Here is a 15,980-nt window from a genome sequence, read left to right on the forward strand (position 1 = left end):
TCAAATTACTGCCCAATTTGCCCTTAGACCCAGAGTATGAGAATATCCATTTCTCCACACGCTTCCCAGTAATGAGCTTACCCAATCTTCTTTATTTTTGTCTAACTAAGAGACAATTATAATTTCTTGTTACTTCATTAACATGACATTTACTGTTTTTATTTACATTATTTGAATTACTAGTGAGGCTGAATGTCTTTACTCCATCATTTCCTACCTTCTTGGTTGTTCTCTAGTTTCAGTCCTACTTTCTTATCTCGAAATTGAAAACTAATACCACATCAAGACTTGAAAAGAAAAAAGCACAGTATTCAATTTTAAATAAAAAGACTCCTCTGCTGGGTTCTTAGCCCTCAGTCACCCTTTGAATGTTTCTCATATGAGGTAAATTAATACAATGAAATATGAGGGTCGCAATGTTCTGATGATCGCACAAAATCGAACAAGTGCAAAACACCAAACCTCTCAAATCTTAGCATAGTTGAAAGTGCTGCCAGGGACCTAAATCATTGTCATACCTCCCTTGATCTTCAGGATTTCCGTAACAATGGTGGAGAACCTGCGTTTTTCATCACTGATATGTCTTTTTCCCATACAATGTCCTTACTTACTTTCTAAATATTAAAGTTCTTCACCCATTTAAAGAATTGAGTTACATGGTGGGGTGCGGTGGCTTACGCCTGTAATCTGAGCACTTTGGGGGGCCAAGGCGGGCAGATCATGAGGTCAGGAGATGGAGACCATCCTGGCTAACACAGTGAAACCCCGTCTCTACTAAAAAAACAAAAATTAGCCAGGTGTGGTGGCAGGCGTCTGTAGTTCCAGCTACTTGGGAGGCTGAGGCAGGAGAATGGCGTGAACCCAGGAGGTGGAGGTTGCAGTGAGCCAAGACCACGCCACTGCATTCCAGCCTGGGTGACAGAGCAAGACTCTGTCTCAAAAAGAAAAAAATAAAAAGAATTGAGTTACATATTTTCTATAAATTTTGACTATTAACCCTCTATCAGATACATAGTTTGCAAGTATTTTTTTTTCCCAACTCATAGGTTGCCTTTTCATTTTGGTGATTGTTTCCTTTGCTGTGCAGAAGGTTTTTAATTTGATGTAGTCTCATTTATATATTTCTGCTTTTGTAGTCTGAGCTCTTGTATCTAAGACATCATTGCCAAGGCTAATGTCAATAAATTTTTCCTCTGTTTTTTTTTCTATGAGTTTTATGGTTTCAGGTCCTACATTTATTTTTTTTAAATCTGTTTTGAGTTGATTTTTGTGTATGGTGCTGCATGTGGAAATCAGGTTTCCCAGGACCATTTATTGAAGAGACTATCCTTGCTCCATTGTTTCTTCTTGCTGCCCTTGTTGAAAATTAGTGCATTGTATATGTTTGGATTTATTTCTGGGCTCTCCATTCTGTTCCACTAGTCTGTATGTCTGTTGCCAGTACCATACTGTTCTAATTACTACAGCTCTGTAATATAACTTAAATCCGGATGTGTAATGCCTCTAACTTTTTTTCTTTTTCCTTATAATTACTTTGGCTATCCAGAGCCTTTTGTGGTTCTATATAAATTTTAGGATTTTTTTTTTTCTGTTTCTGTGAAGAATGCTACTGGAATTTTGATAGGGATCACATTGAATCTGTATTTTGCTTTGGGTAGTATGAACATTTTAAGAAAATTAATTATTCTGATCGATGAGCATGGAATATCTTTTCATTTTATTTGTGTCCTCTTCAATTTCTTTCATCACTGTTTCATAGTTTTCAGTGTACAGGTCTTTTACCTCCTTGGTTAAGTTTATTCCTAAGTATTTTTTTTAAGGCTATCATAAATTGAATTATTTTCTTGATTTCTTTTTTGTCTAGGTTGTTATTTTTTATAGAAATACCATGGATTTTTATGTGTTGATTTTGTATTCTTTGACTTTACTTAATTCATTTATTAGTTCTTTTCTTTTTTTTTTTTTTTTTTGAGAAAGAGCCTTACTCTGTTGCCCAGGCTGGAGTGCAGTGGCATGATCTCAGCTCATTGCAACCTCCGCCTCCTGGGTTCAAGCGATTCTTGTGCCTCAGCCTCCCAAATAGCTGGGATTACAGGTGCATGCCATCACGACCAGCTAATTTTTTATTTTTAGAGAAGACAGGGTTTCACCATATTGGCCAGACTGGTCTCAAACTCCTGGCCTCAAGTGATCCACCAGTCTCGGCCTCCCAAATTGCTGAGATTATAGGCATGAGCCACTGGTGTGCCTGGCCAAATTCATTAGTTCTAACAGTTTTTTGATGGAGACTTTGGAGTTTTTTACATATAGCTTTCAAATATTAACACAAGGTATTGTTGTGTGTAGCATTCCACCAGTCTCCCAGCTCACATGGGGGAATACTTATGTCTTTGGTAGCTGAATCTGTGCAGTTTCTGCACTGTTACAATTTCATTTTTTGTTCCATTCTCATTTTCAATGTCAATGAGAACATAATGTGCATCTTGCAAGATAAGGTTATTTGTGTTGCTTAAGTCATAAGTCTTCCTTTCTTTTTCCACAGGAGAGGCAAAGAACCGAAAGTATAACCCATCAAGTTTCCATAGGTTTAATGTGTATGGAGTACCAACACCACATTTTAATGATGGACGAGCCATGGCAAAATCTTTATATTGGCTCCATGAACTACAAATGTAAGTTTAATTACACTATGCCCAGGAGCAAGTGTTAGACATTCGGACTTAAAGAAAAGTTGATTTTTAAAATTTATTTTTTGAAGAGGTAATAAAATGATATGGTTCAAATAAAATGATTAGAAAAAAATAGAAAAAAACAATGTAATGTATTTCACTTCTGACACCCATCCTATCGAGTTCCTACAGAGGTAAAAATGATAACTTTTTTTTTTTTTTTTTTTTTTACTGTCTTTATTCTGAAATTACAAGCAAATATAAAGACATATATGCATGTTTTAACTCTCTGGGATCAACTTTATTTGTGTTTCTTAAATACAATGGACTTTCTTTTTTTTTTTTTTTTTTTGAGACGGAGTCTCGCTCTGTCGCCCAGGCTGGAGTGCAGTGGCCGGATCTCAGCTCAATGCAAGCTCCGCCTCCCGGGTTCACGCCATTCTCCTGCCTCAGCCTCCCGAGTAGCTGGGACTACAGGCGCCAGCCACCTCGCCCGGCTAGTTTTTTGTATTTTTTAGTAGAGACGGTGTTTCACCGTGTTAGCCAGGATGGTCTCGATCTCCTGACCTCGTGATCCGCCCGTCTCGGCCTCCCAAAGTGCTGGGATTACAGGCTTGAGCCACCGCGCCCGGCCTTACAATGGACTTTCAAAACTCTACCAAGACAATTGTAATCGACTTGAAATTTGTTTATTTATTTATTGAGACAGCATGTCGCTCTATTACCCAGGCTGGAGTGTAGTAGGGCCATCATAGTTCACTGCAACCTTGAACTCCTGGACTCAAGCTATCCACCTCAGCCTTCTGAATAGCTGGGAATAAAGGCATGGATAACCATCCTGTCTTGACTTGATATTTGTTATTCAGTTTTGTTGAATAGTTATTTGGGCACCTGAGCATCAGACTCAACTTTTTCAAATTGTGACCTTTTTATGTCTTCATGCTGTAAAAACTACTTCCTTAGAAAACAAAATTGGGTCCTTAGTTTTTCATTTCCTGTGTTATATTTTATATCTGAGCCAACACGTAAACTTTGGAAGGTTGTTCATAAAAGTCTAGATTTCTCATTATGCTTAAAAAAATCAGAAGATTGTGGATACTGGTGCCATGGGTTGAAGATTGTAAATACTGGTGCTGTCCCACCCTCCCCAAAAAGATATGTCTATGTCCTGATGCCCAGAACCTATGAATGTTACTTTGTGTGGAAAAAGGGTCTTTGCAGACGTAATTAAGGATCTTGAGATGAAGAGATCATTCTGGATTATCTGAGTGGGTGTTAAATCCAATGGTCAGTATCTATAGAGGGGAAGAAGAAAATTTGACAAGAGGAAAAGATATGCAGAAGGGAAGGTATGTGAAGATGGAGATAGATATTGGTGTGATGTGCCTATAACCAAGGAATGCAAAGTAATGCCAACAGCCATCAGACCTGGAAGAAGCAAGGAATGGGCTGGGTGTGGTGGCATATGCCTGTAGTCCCAGTGCTTTCGGAGGCTTAGGTGGGAGGATGGCTTGAGCCCAGGAGCTAGAGGCCAGTCTGGGCAACATAGCAAGACACCGTCTCTAGGGAAAACAACAAAAAAAGCAAGAAATGAATTCTCCCCTAAAGCTGTTAGAGGAAATGTTACCTTGCTGACAGTTTGATTTCAGACTTCTGGCTTCTAGAACTGTGAGATAATACATTTTTTAAAGCCATCAGTTTTTGGTAATTTCTTATAGCAACCACATGAAACTAATGCATGGGCCTTGCATTCACATTTGTCAAAGATAGGGGTAGATTTGTTCTGACCTCTGCCCTTTTTAAAGGAGACAATGGCCCTCTAGGTTTCCATAGGCGCAGCATGCACACAGACTTAGCATTCCTGCAGGTATTCAACCTGCCTCACTCTTATGCCTATTTTGTCTCCGTGACAATAACAGCTCTCAGTTATACAGGCAAAATTCTGAGCACTTTATATATTATTAGTTTAATCCTACTAAGAACTCCACAGGATAGGTGTATTCTAATTTTTATTCTTCCCATTTTACAGGTGAAAAAGCTGAGGTACAGAGGGGTTAAATCATTTGCCTAAGATCATGCAGCTCAGATGTATCAGGGGTAAGAATGAAATCCAGGCAGTGTTGGCTCTAGAGGCAGCCCTAACCACTGCACCGGATCCATAGGCACTTGATTCTTGATCACCTGTTTATGGGCTTCAAAAATGATTTCCATTCCTCTTTCCCTCCTTTATTACATGGGTTTCTGATACTTGTATTATTCAAAATAAGGATGGTAAAACACACACATAGAATAAATTTTTCAGTATCATAGTAACCCTGCATGAGACAGTTTTTATTTAGGATATAGACGAAGCATTTACATAATAAATATTTCTTATTAGTTTACATTTTGAGGCATCTAATTTTATATGCACAATTTAACATAAATTTCTTATTATTAAAATAGTTAAACTATGTATAAAGGAAAGGATAAAGATATTATTTAAATATTTAAGGACTATAGAGATTTATAATTAAATATAATAAATTGATACTTAAAAGGAGACAGATATGGTTTATCCATTTTCAGTGGGTTAGAAATATAAACTTGCTATCCGTTTGTAAAACATATGAGGTAAACACATTAACAACAATCTGGTCCTCAAGAACATCCTAAGAGCAGAGCAAATATCAATGATTTAGTGTTGCCACAGAAAAACACACAAAGTTTATAAGGGCAAACAGTGAGCAGGGCATGCTTCCCTCCAACTTGTCTCTACCCCCAAGGGGACATTGTTTATGGAACAGTGTTTTATATGATCATTTTTTCTTTTTTTTTTTTCTTTTTTTTTTGAGATGGAGTCTCCCTCTGTCACCCAGGCTGGAATGCAGTGGCATAATCTCGGCTCACTGCAACCTCTACCTTCTGGGTTCAAGCGATTCTCATGCCTCAGCCTCCCGAGTAGCTGGGATTACAGGTGTGCGCCACCATGCCTGGTGAATTTTTGTATTTTTAGTAGAGATGGAGTTTCATCATGTTTGTCAGGCTGGTCTCGAACTCATGACCTCAGGTGATCCACCCACCTCAGCCTCCCAAAATGCTGGGATTACAGGCATGAGCCACTGCACCTGACCCTTTTTGTATTTTGAAACTTAATTGGAATGTTATTGCTAGCAGTAGATAAATTCTTTATTCTTTTTGTTGCAATTTAAAAAGAGCTCACTACTTCATTCGGTTTGACTTCTGTTATAAACTGGGAGTCAAGTGTGTTAGTTTACATTTTGAGGCATCTAATTTTATATGCACGATTTAACATACAAATTTGGTTTACTTTCAACTTTTATGGGATACATTTCCTCTGTAAAAGAGGATCTCTATTGGCTGGGCATGGTGGCTCATGCCTATAATCCCAGCACTTTGGGAGGCTGAGGCAGGCAGATCACGAGGTCAGGAATTCGAGACCAGCCTGGCCAACATAGTGAAACCCTGCCTCTACTAAAAATACAAAAATTAGCTGAGTGTGGTGGCACACACCTATAGTCCCAGCTACTTGGGAGGCTGAGGCAGGAGAATCACTTGAACCCGGGAGGCGGAGGTTTCAGTGAGCTGAGATGGCACCATTGCACTCCAGCCTGGGTGACAGAGCAAGACTGTCTCAAAAAACAAAAACAAAAACAAAAACAAATAAACAAAAAGGATCTCTATCTATATTCTGCTTATGACCTTTGGTTTGAACAATCAAAGCAAAGTCAAATCAAACTTTGGTTTGAGTCATCAGATGGTAGGCTTGCGTGTGCGAGTGCACGTGTTTGTGCGCGTGCGTGAATGAATGAATTCACTGGCACACAAAGAGCTTTATCTGAGTTGGTTCGTGAATGCTAAGAGGTTGTGTAATGATGTTGCAGTTATTGATATTCTGACATACATGGTTGCCCACAGATACTTCCTGATTGTTGCGGAAGCATACTCCAGGCGGTTCTTGACTAAAAAGAGTTGGCTCTGTGCCTTACAATTCTTTTTCCTATCTCTGCATGTTCTTAATTATGTACCTTGGAGCTGATTTTTTTTTTTTTTTTGAGACGGAGTTTCACTCTGTCGCCTAGACTGGAGTGCAGTGATGTGATCTTGGCTCACTGCAACCTCTGCCTCCCAGGTTCAAGTGATTTTCCTGCCTCAGCCTCCCAAGTAGCTGGGATTACAGGCACCTGCCACCACTCCTGGCTAATTTTTGTATTTTTAGTAGAGACGGGGTTTCACCATGTTGGCCAGGCTGGTCTCGAACTCTTGACCTCAGGATGATCCACCCACTTCAGCCTCCCAAAATGCTGGGATTACAGGCGTGAGCCACCGCGCCTGGCCTGGAGCTGATTTTTAGATTGTTAACTCCGTTCGTTCAAGTTATAGCCCTAAACTGCATTGATTTATTCTGACTCCACCTACATTCTTCCCCCCACCAACAAATGGGAAGGAAATGAAGAAATGAGATGAATTACTTTTATTTCTTCTTTTGTTCCTCCACAGAGTGTTACTCTTCTCCAGAAATTTATTCAGCTCAGTAGTTCAATAGCACAGGAGATACTTTGAAAAGCAAATGGAGTTTAAGAATGTAATGTTCATTGTCTTTAGTCTTAGCAAAACAATAGATAATTTATTAATTTTAATGTTATTAAATAATAGTGTTGTAATTTTACAGGTTTCAAAAGAAATTTTATTCATTTAATCACAACAGTAGAAGTAACAAAATTATTTTACAAAAAACTGGCAAAATAAAATCACTCATAATCCTATTCACTTTAATTCAGCCATTATTATCATTTTAATGTATTTTATCCTAGTGTGGCTTCCTACGTAGATTTTTGCATAGTTTTCACCAGAGTGCAATCCCATTTTATATCCTGTTTTCCACCTAACACAAAATAATTATATATTGCTGTATATGCCAGCATTGAAAATGCATGCAATGTATTCTTATTAATGTGATATAATTTAATCACCCTCCACAACTGAATATTTTGATTCTTTTCTTTATTCCATTGTAGTCAATAAGCTACAAACATTTTTTATACATATAACGTGTCTACATTTTTTTTTTTTTGAGACAGGCTCACTCTGTTGCCCAGGCTGGAGTGCCGTGGCATGATCTTGGCTTAGTGCAGCCTCTGACTCCCAGGTTCAAGTGGCTGTCCTGCGTCAGCCTCCCAAGTACCTGGGATTACGGGCATGTTCCACCACACCTGGATAATTTTTGTATTTTTAGTAGAGCTAGGGTTTTACCATGTTGGTCAGGCTGGTCTCAAACTCCTGACCTCAAGTGATCTGCCCACTTTAGCCTCCCAAAGTGGTGGGATTACGGGTGTGAGCCAGCGTGCCCAGCCTCTTTTCTACATTTTTAGTTGCTATCTGGATTATATCATTATTATTGGTTCCCAGATGTGGATAAAAGGGCATGAGTGTTTTTATGCTTTTTGATTCATATTGCCCAGTTATTTTCAAAAGGACTGTAGGAATTTGCACTAGCAATCTGTAAATGTTTTACTATACTTTTTGCCAAAGTTAGATATTCTCTCTCTCAATATACTTACATATATTTGCTTGTTTACTAGGTTAGAAGTGGCACTTTGTTATTCTTTTATTTTACATTTATTTTATTACTAGAGAGTATTATAAATTCCCCATGTATTTGCTTACTAGATGTGAGTTATTTGTTTATATCCTTTAGCTATTTATTTATTTGATGCTAAATTTTTTTATTTTTATTTTTATTTTTTGTAGGGATGGGATCTCACTATGTTACCCAGGCTCATCTCAAATTCCTGGCCTCAACTGATCCTCCAGCTTTAGCTTCCTAAAGTGTTGAGATTACAGGCATGAACCACTGTGCCTGGCCTGATGCTTAATTTTCTTCTAGCAATTTTACGAGCTACACTTACTTTATATATATTTTTTGAGACAGGGTCTCACTCTGTCACCCAGGCTGGAGTACAGTGGCGTCACCTCAGCTCACTGCAACCTCAGCCTCCCAGGCTCAAGCCATCCTCCTAGCTCAGCCTCTCGAGTAGCTGGGACTACAGGTGCATGCCACCACACCAAGCTAGTTTTTGTATTTTTTTTAAGAGACAGGGTTTCGCCATGTTGCCCAGGCTACTCTCAAATTCCTGAGCTGAAGCCATCTGCCCAGCTTGGCCTCCAAAAGTGTTGGGATTACGGCAGTGAGTCACTGTGCCTGGCCAGGAGCTACACTTACAATAGTGATATTAACACCTTGTTTTTATTTACTAAAAATATTGTTTGCTTACCTTATTCATTAATCAAGGTTTATTTTATTTTAGTGTAAATGAAAGAAAAATGAACACATAAAACTTTATTTTTAGCGGAGAGTATCTTTTGAAACTACATTTGTTCCTTCAAGGCCTAATGATACTATGGTATTCTTCACTTTACGTGTATTTGGCAGCCAAGAACACTTTAGGTAATAGAGATACCTGATAATGTTCTAATTTTGCAGGAAAAGAGGAGCTAAGTTTGTATCCAAGAGAGCAGATGATTTCAAAGAAAAGTTTCAACATAAACTTGGAAGAGTTTTAGATCCGTAAGTTAAGGATTAACTTCAAATTGATAGTTTCTTTGCATAGAATTTAAAAAGTACTCTTGTGGTAACTGTTGGTGTGCCTATTAGATTCTATCTATTAAATAAGAAAATCATTATTTTATTGTTAATCAGTTAATCTGTTAATGTCTATAGAATTTGGGATTCCAGGAAAGCAGTGAGTTCTCCAGAATGCAGAGGGCCCTGGAGAAGAGAGAGGGATAATTTTGCATAAAGCATTATTTGTGGGATATCAGAGATTTAACTTACTGTGTTTACGTTTTTCTTTGTCTTTCCTGTCTGTCTGTCTTGCTCTGTCTTTATACTTTGGTAATTTTGCTTTGAATGTGTTCGTTTTTCCTTTGTAATTCTGGGCTTCTGAAAGAGGGTGAAAGCATTCAGTCATTGTTAATGCAAGTGGAAGATCAGACAAAAGATCTATTGGAGAACTTTTGTTTGATCTTCATAGTTTGGTTATGAGATAAAATATAGGCTACTAAGAACATATGGCAAACATATTTTAAATTCCAGAGATGCCATGTGGTGGGTATTTTAACTAAGGATTTGTTTTCTTTGATAGCATTGCAGAAACAATGAATGTTCCCCCAGACTACACATTTGGAGCTTGTCTCCGTCCTGAGGAGTATGGTAAATATACACACTTTCTCTGTAAAAAACCCCAAACAGCAACAAAATCCCTGCAAAGTTACACAGTTAAGCTCACCATCTCCTTATTTCAAAAACTTCTAATTTTAAAGCCTTAAAATGTTGCATTAACATTAATGGGAAAAGTATATAACAGAAATTTTTTTTTCATATTGTGTTTGAAATAGGTACAGTTGGAAGCCCTTGTAATGAGTACTGTAAGTGTAGTTAAGGCTTTGACTTTTATTTAAGAAAAATATTAAACAAGCCAAAGTGAAATGGAGCAGCTTTTTAATGAAGTCGGATATTGTCCTAGGTCCTAACTTCTCAAAGTGTGGTCTGCAGACTGCCAGTATTGGCATCCCCTGGGAGCATCTTAGAAATACAGAATCTCAGGCCCTGTCCCAGAATTATTGAATCAGAAACTGCATTTTAACTGTATTTCCGGGTGAACTGTAAGCACATTCAAATATGAGAAAGCACTGTACTCTACAACCACATAATTAAGAACCACTGTTTTCCTACCAGCCAGCCAGCTAGCCAGTGAGTTAATCAGTCAATCAATACATAAAGTAGCAGAAGAAACTTACTTGTATTTTGTCTCTATTTCTAGGCAATCTAAATAGCAGATATCCAAAGGGAAAAATATGCTACAGCTTATCAGGATTGGGCTGTGTATCAGTGGTTCTCAAAACATGGGCTGCAGACTACCTGCATTAAAATCATCCAGGGAGTTTATTAGATCTGCACATTCCTGGGACCCATGTCCTAGATATTCTGATTCAGTAGGTTCTTATATACACTAAGGTTTAAGAACCACTGTGAAAAATGTTTTAGCTAAAGTCCACTCATTGATAAATAGAATAAATATTTATTGAGCTTTTGCAAGACAGTGGTTTGGAGCATCATTAATTACTACATTAGGAAATTGTATTTGGGTTCTGTTTTTACACAAACTACTAATGGATGCCTATCCATCTTAGAGGCTTTAATATCTTTTGAAGAGGGTAAGGGATGATTAGGAAACCATCAATTAGCTTGAAAAAGAAGTAGGTAATCATGGTAAATTCTGCCTGTTTGAGGGCAAGCTTCATGCTGGTGGGTGCTGTGTTTTGCTGTCTGTTGGATCCTCAGGGTCCAGCACATAGGACATCTTTCACCAATATTTATAGCATGAATTGATGAATTAAAAGAATAAGAGAAAGCTGAGAGTCCTGGCAGGAAGATGGGAGGTGTGTGTAGGCTGGGGAAAATGAACAGAGGCAGGAGGTCTCCTCTGGTGATATCCACCAAGCTGCCACATCTGGAGCAGCATGGTCAACTCTACTTGGGTTGTGGGTCAGGACTCTTAGTTAATGGAGCTATGAAGGGAGGCAGGCCTCCAGTGCTGGTGGTGGCATGAGTGGAAGCAAGGCTGAGAAATGGGAACTTGGTATGCAGATTGACAGCCAACTGGAAACTTACATAGGAGAGAGTAGATAATTTGAGTTTGATTTTTACAAGGCTCTCCCAGTTTAGTCAGTTTCAAGGCACGCTGAGTGGTCCCCACCTGAACTCAGCCCTAGCTTTCAGATCCTCAGCATTGTAGACAAATGGCCAAGAGGTAGTCAAGCAAGGACTTCACTGTCTAAGGAAAATAATTCACAGCTGAGTGCGGTTGGTGATGTCCACACAAAATTCATTTTTTTAGATTTTCTTCTTGAGCAGCGAGGTAACTAAAACAGAAATATTAATTTTTATCAATTAATTTATGTACTTTTCTTTATAGTACATAAGGATTTTCTGACATGCTGCATAATCATGTCAGACTTAGATGATCCTTTCATTCACAGAGGTTGCTAGATCTCTCTCACTCTCTTTTTTTAAAAGATAGAAATAATATAGAAAGACTTTAAACTTATGTAAAAAACTTTTTTCTGTCTTCAATAGGAGTTGGTGATCTCATCCATAATAGACTTCCGGGTGAATATCTTCGAGGCAAGGATAGACAGCGAGCCCTGATTGCAGCAGTTCGGCATCACTTGAAGAAAGTTAATTACCAAAAATTTGACACTTTGCTGGCAGCCTTCAGGCACTATGACAAGGCCAGTAATGGGGGAGAGCTTTTTGGTAATGCATGGGCTTACAGATCCCAGCAGTTTGATGTAGATCAGGGGTCAGCAAACTATAGCCTGTGGGCCAAATCCGGCCCACTGTTTGTTTGCATAAGTAAAGTTTTACTGGAACACAATCATGCCTGTGTTGTTTTTAGTGTTGTCTGTGGCTGCTTTTGCACTATGAATGCAGAGTTAGGTAGTAGCAACAAAAACTGTATGACCTTCAAAACCTAAAATATTTACTATTTGCCCCTTAACAGAAGACGTTTGCTGACCCCTTTTGTAGATTATTGGTTGTCAAAGTGTGGTTCCACTACCACCATCATCATCACGTGGGAACTTGTTAGAAACGCACATTACAAGGCTCATTTCAGAAAATACTGAGTTTAGGAACTCTGGGGTGGGGCCCAGCAATTTTAGCAAGCACTCTAGTGATTCTGATGCACATTCAAGTTTGAGAATCACTGTTACGGATTATTAAACTGCAGTGTGCTGGGAGCGAGGGGCAGTGGGTAGCACTAGGGATCCCTGGGGAAGACTTGACAATCTATACCTAAATCTGAATTTGCACACAGAGTACCTGCATTCTAGGTCCAAGTCAAGCTTAGAATGTCTTTTCCCTGGGAGCACGGTGTGGCTTTAGTTTTGAGAGTATGAGATATTCAGTGTTCAAGCTACCCTAAATTTTATTGTTCGAGAAAATCAGATCAATCTAGGGCTACGTAGTTGCCTCGCACTATTTTAGGCCATCATAGAATTGCTTTTACCAAGTTGCACTGCCTTTAGCTTATGCTAAGGAGCACTGTAAGAAACTGCCATTGAAACTTGGTATATTTTTTGTTAGTATGCCCATGAGGCTTTTATTTTGGTCAGATGCATCCTCTTTATAAGCAACTCAGTCTTGACAAAGGAAATAATTGCGCTTCATCTAAGTATCTGACGACTGGTTTTTATCTCATGGATAGCATATATTTTGTATTGATTATGCACACCTTTTTACTTTGGTTACCAGGAAGCTTGGAGCCAACTCAATAAATAGTGGTAGTGACACGAATAAGAGAAACTGTCACAATACATAGTGCCCTGCTTTTAAGAATTTTTCATTTTAAATGTAATTAAAGAAAAGATGATCATCTTAATAGCTGTTGATTAAGTAAATCACCAGGCACATTCCTTATGATAAATTAAGCAGGGAGGAAATTACTGAGAATTATTTAATGCTGATATGCCTTATATATATATAAATTATATATATATTTTATATATATATTATATATATAATATATATATATATATTTTGAAATGAAGTCTCCCTCTTGTTCCCCAGGCTGGAGTGCAATGGCATGATCTTGGCTCACTGCAACCTCTGCCTCCTGGGTTCAAGGGATTCTCCTGCTCCAGCCTCCCAAGTAGCTGGGATTACAGGCGCCCACCACCACGCCCAGCTAATTTTGTATTTTTAGTAGAGACGGGGTTTCACCATGTTGGCCAGGCTGGTCTTGAACTCCTGACCTCAGGTGATCTGCCTGCCTCGGCCTCCCAAAGTGTTGGGATTACAGGCGTGAGCCACTGCGCCCGGCCTTGATATACTTTTTAAATTGTTAATATGCACAATGTAGCATTCAGTGTCCATAAGGAGCTTTTTTTCTGAAAGGGTAATAAGATGTGGGTCTAGTACAGCTGTAGGTTAATTTTTGATTATTTAAATCTTATATTATTGGGTGCCACATTTAATTTAATGGAAAAACAAAACACCATGGAGCAAATAAACTATGATTTTCTAAATGAACCTTCTTGGCTTATGAAATTAATTCTGTTATTTATTGAATACTCATAGTACATCAAGCATTATTCCAGATAATGTGTAGACATTCCATATAGGGAACGGAAAATCTAGAGAAAGAGTTACACATGGGGTAGCAGTAGTGTGCTAGAATTGGCTGGGAGAGCATACTGTTCAATTTGCAGGAAGCTTACAAGCCAGTTGACATCACAATGGTAGCTAGAAATTACCATGATGAGAGTATGAACACCATGGAAAGCAGCACCTGCTACAAATCAGGGCTTTCTTCCACCACACTGCCAAAGAGCCAGTTGTTGAACATATGTAACACAACACTGAAGTAGAGTGAGGCCCAAGTACTATGATAAACTCAGAATTGCAATCAGGGATTTTGGCTCCTAGCTATCATAGACTATGTAATTCATAACAGATGTTCTTAGCAATGCAAGTCAGCTGATGATTTTCTCTTTTAATTAATTGTCTAATTAAGCATGTGTAGATTTGTGCTCACTTAAGCAGCACATTTGTTGTCAATATGTAAACATTGTTAACTTAAAACTAGAATAGTTTCCTAAAATACATTTTGCTCCCAGGTTATAGGGTTCTCAGTTAAGTTCAATAATTGTGTATAGTCCTTGTTTTTGGAGGGGCTGCATGAGGTCAGTAAGTCCAACTTCCTGTCTGTCCATGCCACCAGCTGATGGTATTTGCTCCCCTTGTGGAATGACTGCACTGGGGCTGGGGAAGATACCCAAAGGTGTTCAGTGTGGAGGTGCAGTAACTAGGGTCATTCTCTGCTGTTTCCAATAGATTTCTCGGTAAAGTTGAGGTGGATGTCATTCAAATTGTGGTCAGAACTGCCTGGCAGTCAGTTAAAACTAAGGTGTCACCAACGGTTTGAGAGAGCTGCACCAAGGCATTTTCCCTTATGATGCAGTCTTCAGGAGTGGGCTGAAAATCAGAATATCATGGTGTCCCTCACCCCCCTGAACATCCTGGGTATAAGGTGTTCTGTCTCCAAGAGCTTGGTTGCTGCTCTCCCCCTGTTGCCACAAAATCAGGGTGTCCCATTCCAGTAGCTATAACTTCACCTTTTTCCCATTTATCTCCTATTTTCACCTAGAAATTTTGTCTGGAAAGGTCAGGCGTAAAAGAGAATAAAACAGATCTCTGGAACGTTTCTAAGAAATCCCTGGTCCCTGTTATACCTGACCTTTACAAACAAAAGGTCTAGGTGAAAATAGAGAATATGGGCTGGGCATGGTGGCTCATGCCTGTAATCCCAGCACTTTGGGAGGCTGATCACCTGAGGTCATGAGTTCGAGACCATACTGACCAACATGGTGAAACCCCATCTCTACTAAAAATACAAAAATTAGCCGGGTGTGGTGGCACATGCCTGTAATCCCAGCTACTCGGGAAGCTGACGCAGGAGATTGCTTGAACTTGGGATGCGGAGGTTGCAGTGAGCTGAGATCATACCACTGTACTCCAGCCTAGGCGACAAAGTGAGACTCCATCTAAAAAAAAAAAAAAAAAAAAAAAAAAAAAAAAATAGAGAATATGATTGGGAAAAAAGTGAAGTTACAACTACTGGGATGGAACATACTGATTTTATTTTATTATTTTATTTTATTTTAGAGATGGGGGTCTCACTCTGTTGCTCAGGTTGGAGTGCAGTGGCACCATCATAGCTCACTGCAGCCTTGAACTCTGAGCCATAAGTGATCCTCCTGCCTCAGCCTCCCATGTTGCTGGGATTACAGATGTAAGCTACTGCTCCCAGCTCTCATGCTGATTTTTGAGAGGTATACTCAACCAAGTGGTTATTATCCTATGATCAAGGACTGTCAACCCAACAAGAAAATCAGGTGGCTGAAATAGAATTAACTTTGAACCTCCTAGAATCCTTTTTATGCCTGGTTGCTACCAAAAGGGTGGACCAACCCTACTGCCATGGGATTGCTGTTAGGGGGAGAAAAGATGCACCATGTCCAGGAATGGTCATGGCAGTAACCCCAATTTTCAAAAGAAGTCTTTATAACCCCTGTCCCTTTTATTCTGATTATTATTCAGGAAGCAGCTGAGATAGAATGAGTCCTTTCTGGGGACAGCTGCATTGAGTGACCAAACAGCTTTACTAAAATGTGGGCACCAGGAGCTGGTTGAGAAGGCCATTCCAATGCTCAATAATACCATATGACAACGGATGGTAGGGAGTA

General features: G+C 39.1%; 2 protein-coding genes across 4 annotated transcripts in view; both read left to right on the forward strand.

The window, feature by feature from the left end:
• Positions 1-15,980, forward strand: part of LOC126946724 (non-histone chromosomal protein HMG-17-like) — a 1,084,902-nt gene that overhangs the window by 875,185 nt on the left and 193,737 nt on the right. The gene's annotated exons all lie outside the window — the stretch shown is intronic.
• EFHB (EF-hand domain family member B) overlaps positions 1-15,980 on the forward strand; it is a 74,412-nt gene that overhangs the window by 44,567 nt on the left and 13,865 nt on the right. For all 3 annotated transcript variants that reach the window (XM_050777303.1, XM_050777311.1, XM_050777293.1), the window contains 4 exons: positions 2,543-2,672; positions 9,154-9,237; positions 9,815-9,882; positions 11,809-11,963. In XM_050777303.1, the coding sequence (XP_050633260.1) occupies positions 2,543-2,672; positions 9,154-9,237; positions 9,815-9,882; positions 11,809-11,963 (437 nt within the window). The remainder of the gene's footprint in view (positions 1-2,542; positions 2,673-9,153; positions 9,238-9,814; positions 9,883-11,808; positions 11,964-15,980) is intronic.

This window comes from Macaca thibetana, chromosome 2 (assembly GCF_024542745.1).
Source record: "Macaca thibetana thibetana isolate TM-01 chromosome 2, ASM2454274v1, whole genome shotgun sequence".
Taxonomy (NCBI): Eukaryota; Metazoa; Chordata; class Mammalia; order Primates; family Cercopithecidae; genus Macaca; species Macaca thibetana.